We start from the raw sequence: 9,719 nt of genomic DNA, 5'->3' as shown, positions 1-9,719 counted from the left end.
AGTCACGGTGCTGGGATTTACGTGGGAGATTTGGCCGTCCCTGGCCGATATCTTGAGAAGGGAGCAGAGGCAGAGGAGAGCGCCTCAGTGAACAGCTTCCGGTCACCCCCAAATACGACAAGCGCCACAGCTCACCATCAGGGACCCACTCCCACCTTGTGGGCACCGCACCCACCCCAGGGCCTCTCCCAGGCTGCCCTGGTTCCTTGCTTTGAGCCGCATCTCATCAGTCGGTACATCATCTCATCTGCAGGGACTTCAAGCAGCAGGCGACCTGGGGACTGTTTTTCCTGTCCCCACGTTGTCCCTGCAAGACAGGCCGTGCAGCAGAGGCCGGTGATGTCACTGACTGGGAGAAGGAATTCTGAGTGAGTGGCAGGCACCAGGACAGGGGCACGTTTTCAGTCTCCCGGGCAGCACAGCTTCCCCCCGAGGGACCCTGTGACCCTCCGAGCTGCGGCGCAATGGGCTCTCCATCCTGCTAGACAGGGAGGCAGAGGTGGTTTCCGGGGTCTCCTGAGCGGCCACCCGGCAGAGTCAGGCCCTGCTACGCACTTACCGAGGGAATGTGATCTAACGAATCCGAGAGCCTGAGGAAGGTTTCTGGGTAAGTCAGCGGGACGGTCCCAACGATAGGACTATGAGGTCTGCGGTCCCACTGCGACCTGTAAAAAGGGGGCTCCCTAACCCCTCCTGTTTCAAAGCTTGCTCGTGCTTCACCACACTCAGAGACAGATGCCCCAGGACTCGAAGGTGGGGAAGTGAGTCCTACGCACAAGGCAGGGCTGTCTTTCCCTGGGGGGACTCTGGAAACTTCCTGCGGACCGTCCTTACCGCAACTCAAGGACACTGGGGTCAGACACGGGATGCCGCTCACTGTGACAGGCTGTGTGGTCCCGATCCGAGACAGGGAGGGGACCTCGTGTGGCTGCTGAGGCCCCTTTCAGGTGGCAAAGCCGTGCTCCCCCATTCCGACGACCCACATAGTAGGCCAGACCTGTGCGATCTCAGAGCAGAGCCTAGAGTGGGGACTCCAGGCAGCGCCGCTGGAGGGGACCTGCCCTCCCATCCTTCATGGGGACAGCAGAGTGGCTCGACCATGGAGGACGCCAGCCCCGAGGCTGCTGAGCTGGCCAGGGTCCGCTGGGAACACGGGAGTTAACTCAGTGGAAAAGAGTGGAAAGGACAGATTCAAATGGAACCTACAACCAAAAGAAATATCGAATGTATTTTTCCCCAATGCTTAGCTCATTTGTTAAAAGAGTATTTTCCAAGCCATTATTGTTTTAAGGAGGAAACCTGGGGCCGTGTGATCAGTTCGGAGAGCACTGGGTGCGAACCAGGCAGCAGAGCCTGGCTTTTGGCGTCAGTGGGGGTCCTTCCTAACCGGCGGGGGCAGGTGGCCTCTGGCGGTGACTAGCGCACACAGGCCTCAGACCAGAGCGCACCCCTTGGGGTCTGCGGACAGCCAGGGCCAAGGAGCGACTCCCTCGCCGTCCCGGAGCGGGGAGTGGGGTGGCGGAGGCCACTCCCACCGGTTTCTCCACCGAGATGAGCTGTCCCCAAGCAGGTCCCATAGGGTGAAAACTGGCCCTCGGAGCTCTCTGGTACCCTGGCATCGGGGCTCTGCAGTGAGTCCCGGGAGTCCTCGGCTAGCAGGTGCAAACGTCAGTCGTACAAAGTCTTCACGGCTTTCTCCAGGTTGGTGTAGAACCCGGCCATGCTTCGGGGGAAGAAGGAGTCCACCACGCTCTGCGGGAGGTAGCCGCTGAGGTCGGTCTGGAAGAACGTGACCAGGTGGGTCTTGTTGGGCTCCCTACGGAAACAGGGGCAGAGCCGCATCACGCGTCGGGAGCGGGGCATGGGGGCTGTGCCCCAAGGCCACGGAGGAGCACCCACCCTGACAGATAAGGCCGGGACACTGAGATTCGTCATTGGGATCCCCACCCAGCACGGCACCTGCCCATCACGGAGCCCGAGGGCCTGCACCTTCCAAACCGCGGCCTCCTCCCAGTTGCATAGACAGGGCAACAGAGGCCTGGAGAGGGACACAGTGGGCAGGTGAGCAGCACAACCCAGCACGGGCTGCTCTGGGCTGTGGCTTTTCTACTCACTGAAGGGAGACAAGCCTTGCGTGGGACATGGGGTGGGGACAGCCCCCTCCCCCAGCTGCTCCGGGCTGGCGGACAGAGGTCAAAGAGCACAGAAGGGAGGACCTGGCCCTCTGGCCCTGCACTGCCAGCCTCTGACGCCTCTGACCGGGGAGAGGTCCTCTGACCTCCCTGAGCTCGTTCTCTCATTTGCTAAATGGGACCATGACATTTGCCCAGCCTGCCTTATAGGACTGGAGGGGAGCCCCACACTGGAAACAGTAAGAACAAGGCCTCCCCTGGTGGTTGGGCGCACTGTGTCACGACGTGTCCAGAACAGGGCTCCCTACGGGCTGGTTTATTACCGCCAACTGTAATTAACGCACCCATTGCCCAGAAGGTCCACAGTTAAGCTACGCGTAGGTCTGGGCATGTTATTCAACCCCGATGATCCTTACCCTGGCACAGGCTCACAGAAGCAGCCACAAGGGTGGTTAAACCCTCTCACATAACCCGGCTTTGGGGGACACAACGGGTGCTCCACGTTGATAGCTGGAAGACAGCCAAATGGGGATTGAGCTACGACCTCAGCTCTTGTGCAAGCAGACCACACCACCTGGAGCCTGAGGAGTCAGCATGGGTGCCCTGGGACCTGTCCCTGAGCCCCCCGCCATCCTTTACACTCACACGCGTGCACACACACACACACACACACACACACACGTGCACATACCCATGTTCATGGCTTCCCAAACCTGCTGGCATCTCAGAGACAAGAACATTCCACAGGGTAAGGCCAGGGGGCAGGAGGGAGGCACCCATCTCCATCTGTCCCCACATAAAGGATCCGGACGAATGGCGAGGGCTGTGGCTTTCAGGAGGCAGTGGGACACGTGCAGGGGCAGGAGGGAGGGGACAGGGCCACAACCCCGTGCAGCGACAGCATAGACCATGAGCCTCAGTGGGAAAGACGAGGGATGCTGGCCACGTCTGTGACGTCAACATACAATGACCGGCCTGGGCGCTCCCTTGCCACGGCCCCCCACGACATGCGATCCCCCTGCACCTGCAGAGGCCAGGTGCACGCGGAACAGGGGACCCAGGGTGATCCCCCGCTAGCTGCTGTGGCCAGGTGCATGAGGAACAGGGGACCCAGGCTGTGAGTCCCCGGTGGCAGTCTGGCTGTCACTCACCATTGGAACTGAGGGTCCCGTCCTCATACGTCTTCATGAGCACCAAGTCCACAAAGTCTCTGGGGGAGATAAGCTTCATGGCAGCTGAGGGGCTGGTGGTTCTGCTCACGCACAGCGTCTGTCAAAGCACAGAGGGTCGCGTTTACAGCCGCAGGCCTCCCTGCCCTGCCCTACACCCGGTGTCTGGGAAGCAGGGAGTCTGGGGAGTCCAGCCTTCAGAGCAAGGGCCTCCTTCAGTGCTATGCCTGGGCAGCCTTCTGGTCCCCCCGGGCTGGCCCTGGAGGGAGCCCCCCTTGATCCGCACCCCAATCTCAGAGTACGCCACCAGGCTACCCTCCCAGTTTGAAGGCAAGGTCACCCCAAACCCAACCAGGCTTTATCCCATCCTTCCCCTCCTCCAGCAAGGCCGCCGCCCTCTCCGGGTCACAGAGGAGAAGAGCAGGTCAGCTGTGGGATGGGACAGACCTCTCCGGGGCACGCCGCAGGCAAGAAGGGACCGCCTTTAAGGGACTGGGTTGTAAGACTGGGGAGTGTCTCGGCAGAGACACCTGTGCCCTGAGGGTCTGAGTCTTCAGGAGGGCACTGGGAATCCATTTCCAGACGACGCGGCCTCCCTGTGTTCCTCCTAAAAACACCAGCCTTGGAACAGGGTCACCTCCACATAGGCTCTCCCTTTCCACTGGGGACAAATGCACAGCACACCCTGCCCCTCCAGAATCCTGCTAGCAGGCACGGTCCTGGCGGCCACGTCCCCCAGGGCACCAAAGGGACAGGTCAGGACGTGGGTTGCACCAGCTGAGCACGGCCACAGTTAGGATCCCATGTCCACCCTCTTACTCTTTTTAAAGGCCAAAGCTTGCTGTTAGAAACAAGGCAGTTTTGACACTTCTGAATTCTCCTATTTTGCAGCAGGAATGGCAGAAGTGATATCTATCTATCTATCTATATTTTTATTAGTAACCGCTGGCTTCTCGTCCTGATTCCTGCTGCAGGGTCCATCCCTCCTGAAGGAGCACGGACAGAGTTGGTAAGAAACACCCAAGGTGGCAACGTGGGATAAACCCAAAAGTCGTGCACGGATCTGTGTCTCATCCTTCCTGCTGTCCGCCTGCCGTCTCTCTTGCCGACGCAGAATTCCAGTATTTGGGAGTGCTCAAAATCAGGCTGATAAACACCAGTCTGCAAGGGAGGGTTCCTTCTCCGCACTGTCGTCGTCATGGCAAGGAGGAACCACAGGTCGGCTGTGCCTCCCCTTCTCGGAAACCTGAGCTCACCGGCGGCCTGGTTCTTCCTCTTTTCACAGTCCCCGTCCACCAAAGGCTCCATCTTTCCGTCTTCCTCCTTCTTTTTTTTCTTTGAAGATTTCATCTCTAAGTCATCTCTGCATCCAACAATGGGGGGCTCGAACTCAGGGAGTCCCAATATCCAGTCACCTGCTCCACCAACTGGAACCAGCCAGGCGCCCCTCTCTTCCTAGCAGGAAGTCCTATCTTTCCAGGGACCTGTGAATTCGTGTGAGAAAAGGCCTCCTGGTCCTCTCTTCAAGAGATGTAAAATGTATTACTTTTTACATATACTAGTGCTTCATCCACATCTGTAATACTATCGTACTGTCTTAATAACTTACAATTGTATCTCAATCCAGATTCTTTCTAACACACAGTTCCAGGAGATGTATGATGTACATATAATTATAGCCATATTAATGAAGGATGATGTCTTTGAAGCATAAATATATTAGGGTGAAATTCCGTAGCCCGCAAGCAATGGAGAAACGAGTTCAAGAAAAAAAATAATACAAAACTTTTGTTTCAGGAAAAAGTGTTCATGTGTGATGAGGAGAACAAAGGCAAAAGAAAGTAGATAAAATTAAATTTCCTTACAGCTTGAAGATGAATGACAAATACTTGAGTCGGGAAAGATACCCCTGCAAGAACTCAGGACTGCCTTGCTAGAGGCAAAAAGCAACCTTAGCTTGACCACAGCTAGGCCTCCAGGATCCTGGAAGTCTTCTTTAGCATATGAAAACCCTTCTGGAAATTTCGTTTACCTCTACCCACCCCAAATTAAAACTGTATAATCAGTGGTTCCTCTCACTCCCAGAGCAGATCTCTCTGCCCACGGGCCCGTCCCTGTGCTTTAAAAAAAGTGCCTTTCTGCACCTAACATGTCTCAAGAATTCTTTCTACACCGTTCACTCCTGGCCCATATCGCATCAACATACTTTTAAAATAAATGATAGTAAATAAAACTTCATGTCATGCAGATGCATCGGAAAGAATGATGTCCTTGTTTTGCCTAAAACTGTCTGATTTATCCCATGTAAAAATACCACGCTTCTAGGGCCGCCTGGGTGGCTCAGTCGGTTAAGCGTCTGCCTTCAATTCAGGTCGTGTTCTCAGGGTCCTGGGATCCAGCCCCGCACTGGGATCCCTGCTCGGTGGGAAGCCTGCTTCTCCCTCTCCCTCTCCCCCTGCTTGTGCTCCCTCTCTCGTTCGTCTGTCAAATAAATAAATAAAATCTTAAAAAAATATGCTCTGCTTTGCAATTTATGATGAAAATTTTAGAGGTTAACGAAATGTTTGGCATCAAGTGGACATATGGGGATGATGTAGAATTTCTCGGAACTCTGCTGGAGGCGTGCGCGCAAAACATTTGAAAACTTGCAGGACGGGATTGATAGGGTCAGGCAGGGAAGGGGGAGGGGGTAGGTGGTGGGGGCTGCTTTGGGCCCACATTGGCTCAGCCATCCGCCAAAGACCGAGGGTCCATGCGGGCCCCAGGCAGGGAAGCAGACATGCCTTTCCAGGAAGAACCAGGGTGCTCAGAGAGAGACCCTGTGGCACTGATGAGGGAGCAGAAGGCTAGCAGAGGACAAAGCCTGAGCTGACCACCAGCAACCTCCCCCACGCCCCTCCTGGGTGGGTGTGTGCGACATTCCTCCAGGAAACTTGCCACTATTTGTGAGAGGCTAAAAAACCTTAGCTTGGTCAGAGCCAAGCCTCCAGGATCCCAGCCTATGAAAGCCCTTTTGGATGCCTCCCTTTTTCCTTACCTCCCCCAACTTCCAAGTCTAAACAGCCCACAGAAATGCAGCCCCTGTGACCTTCAAGAAAACTCCATAACCGGTCATTCTGTCACATCTGGGTTCTGTTGTAAACGCCACTAGCCCCTGGTTTCCCAACTCGAGGCATAGGTGTCTATTTATTTACCGGCTTCCTCATTTTTTTTACTCTCTCTGGTGGCTCCTACATCGCTGTTCACAATATTTTTATCCAAATGTACTCACTTTCATAAACTTGGATAAATTTATTTTAAAAGGAAGCTACTTATCTGTAAAATATACACACAAAGGATTGTTGCTTCTAATTCTGATTCTGAGGCTGAGATCATCGGGTTTTGTTATAAAGATTAGCAAGTGTTAAATGGGTGTCACAGGGACCGAACTGAAACTCTCCCCTTCAAGCTCTGAGAGGAATTAGAAAAGAACTGAATCCCGGTGACATCACCATGCATGATTCAAGGTCAGTGTTTGCCTAACAACCTCATATCTCAGGGGTGTGTGCCCCACCCTTCAGGAAACACCCATATAAACTCTAGACCATGAACTCAAATGTGAATTCTGGGCCAGGCCAAGAGCACCTGGATCGTCCAGATGGACCAGCACAGAACTGTGGAGCGAGGTTGCAAACACCATCTGTGTAAACAGGCAAGAGGGCATCATGTCTACACACCTCAGAACTATCGGACTGGCAACTTTCCCCCAGGGCAACTTTATTATTAGTTCTGGCTATGACTCCCCACCCCCCTTCCTAACTTCTGTAATCAAATGAGTTGGGTTCTTCACACTGCAAGTTCCTAATGCTTACTGTTCTTCAGACAGAAGCATCTAGAATTGCGCTAATACGATAGCCACTAGCTCCCCGTGTCTGTTTAAATTTACCCCGAGAGTAATAAAAAGTAAATAAAATGAACAACTCGTTTCCTCCAACGAGACACCTTTCGAGTGCTCTGTGGCCCCATGGGGCCCTGGGGCTACTGTAGTGGACAGGGTTGACAGAACATTTCCATTATTCTAGAAAGTTCTTCCCGGGCCTCTCGAGCTTGGATGACATACACTGGCACCAGCGGAGAAACTGTAATCCAGGGAGGCTACCCGGCGAGGCAGGTCCTGACTCTGACTCTGCGGCTCTGGACTCATTATCACAGCCCCATCGAGGGGCACCATTTCAAACCCGAGCTGACGAGTCTAGGCTTTAGTGACCTCAGAGCACGTTCACGCCGCCGGCCTTGACCAGTGCTGTTGATCTTACCATTTCTCTGACGGCTTAGGGCGTCTCCCCTCATCTGGTCACACGGTTTCCCACCTGCGCCCGGGGCCAAGGTTGGGCCTGAGCATGGCAAGCAGCGGGCAGCCCGTGTCTGCCACGGTACCGGGGCCATGCGGGGTGCTGCCCTTGCCAAAAGGTGTCCCCGACCCCCTAGGGTGACCATGCTTGGAAAGACTTACATCAGTGAGGCTTTCGATAATTTCAAAGCTGCTCACGTTCTCATCCCACTTGGCCCGAAGGGTCCCAGGAAGCGGCTTGATGCAGACCCACACCTTCTCCGGGGGCGCGTTCACGATGCCTTCTCCCCGGTACCTGCAGCACGAGAAGGAACGTGAGCCCGGGCATCCACCCAAGCTTCTGATCCTGGGATCAGAGGCAAGGACTAGACGTCACACCTGTCCCTGCTCTTTGAAGACAGCCTTGCGGTCCGGGGCTACGAGTGAACCAGCCTCCCCCCGCCACACCTGCCAAAGCGGACCGGAAGCATTCACGAGATACAGCCTGCTGGAAAGGATTCACATGACAACAGAGGCTTTTCTGGACGATAACCGGCAAGTGGATTCCAGGGTGCTAGGGCAGATCGGCATGATTTTAGGAAGCAAACCCACAGAGACATCAAGAAGGGAGTGGCCCCTCTCACAAACTTGGGCGAGGCAGGCACTTACAGGTTCCCTGAAAACTCCACAGATGGCCTCCAGGAAACTGACACTCCATTCTGTCAAAAGGCACAGAATCGTAGAATTTAGAGCTAGAAAGGCTCTGGGAGGTCACCTGACCCAGTCCCCTGCGCTACAGAAGAATCTGCAGCCTCAAGAGATGGGCTGCTCCACGCTGACCAACTCCTGTGTGGCAGGGCAGGGGTTGGTCTTGGATCGAGCTTTCCCTCCGCAGAACGTGGTGGAGCAGGGGTTCTGAACTGGCTGATTCCAAGAGCTTGGGGTGATTTTCAAACCTCCTAAAAGCCACCATGCCATTTGTCTCCTCAAGCAATTTCCATCTATTTGTTAAAAATCAGAAGCCTGGCAGAAGCAAAACTATGCCCATGCCACCCTCCTGGGGATGGGGAGAGGCTCCGGCCAAGAAGAGGGCAGGCTCTGGAGCCTAACCACCGTCTGCTGGCCAAGTGACCTTGCGCAAGTCACTCACTGAAAGGGACAGATCGGCATCTCCCGGGGTCACGGTGCAAACAGGTCCAGGGTTTTTTAAGGAATCGACCCTCAGTGGAATCTACCCCCACCCTATCCAGCTCCAGGGTACTGGAGAGCAGAAAGGGGCAGGAAGAGGAGGAGCCTGGGGTCTTTGGAGACCCCAGCCCCAGGGAGCACGCCACCCCTTCCTGCCCCGCTCCGCACTCACGGCTTCCCGGCAAATCTTCCATCCTGACTCGTCCCGCCGGTACTGGAGCACCTTCTCCGCCACCGCCTCGCTCATCTGCGCGGCCAGCGTTGGGTCCATCGCGCCAAGCGGTCCCCGCGGTTACGGGATCCCAGCCGGGCCGTGCTGTGGCCTAGGTTGGCTCTGGGTTTGGGTCCGGGTCCGGGAGGCCGCGGCGCCCTGCCCCGGGGGCGGAGCCACAGCTCCTGTCCCGCCCCGCGCCTCGGATTGGCCCCGGCGGGCAGGCGGGCCCCGCCCCGCCCCGAGACTGGCAGGACGGGAGAAGGCCGGGCCGGGCAGGGCGGTCCTGGGCGGGCGGTGCAGACCTGCGGGGTCCGCCTCCGGCCTGGGAGGGGCCCCGCGCGGCGAAGGAGGGGCGGGGTGGGTGTCCGGGTGGCAGAGGCGGCCGGGAGCGGGGACTTCCGCTCCGATCGCCCAGAGGCCTGTCGCAGGGCCAGGAATGACCTGGGGGGCGCAGGAGGGGCGCGGGGAGTGGGGGGAGGCGGTGGGGCCTGCAGCGCGGACGGCGGCGGCGGCGGGCAGCGGGCAGCGGAGGGCTCCTCGGCAGTGCCCACCGGGTGGGATCCTGAGGTCTGTGCCAGTGACCTGGGGGCTGCGGCAGCGGGCAGCTCGGTGGCCCGTCCTGCGGCCTGAGCCCCTGGTGGCCCGGCGGAGTGGACACCTGGCGCGTCCAGTACTGGGCACATTTATTGTTTTAATTTTTACTCACA

The 9,719-nt window shown here is 56.6% G+C and overlaps 1 protein-coding gene across 1 annotated transcript; it reads right to left on the bottom strand.

The window, feature by feature from the left end:
- Positions 1-1,209: 1,209 nt before the first annotated feature.
- Positions 1,210-9,131, bottom strand: LOC111152575 (StAR related lipid transfer domain containing 5). Its single transcript, XM_022511063.1, has 6 exons — positions 8,971-9,131; positions 8,280-8,329; positions 7,794-7,926; positions 3,284-3,401; positions 2,549-2,642; positions 1,210-1,816 (listed from the first exon to the last, which is right to left on the bottom strand). Exons 1-6 carry the CDS (start codon positions 9,067-9,069, stop codon positions 1,669-1,671), a joined length of 642 nt encoding a protein of 213 aa, XP_022366771.1. The 5' UTR covers positions 9,070-9,131; the 3' UTR covers positions 1,210-1,668.
- Positions 9,132-9,719: the final 588 nt, after the last annotated feature.

This window comes from Enhydra lutris, unplaced genomic scaffold (assembly GCF_002288905.1).
Source record: "Enhydra lutris kenyoni isolate GAN:26980312 unplaced genomic scaffold, ASM228890v2 scaffoldscaffold29, whole genome shotgun sequence".
Taxonomy (NCBI): Eukaryota; Metazoa; Chordata; class Mammalia; order Carnivora; family Mustelidae; genus Enhydra; species Enhydra lutris.
This window is presented reverse-complemented; position numbering and strand designations above follow the sequence as displayed.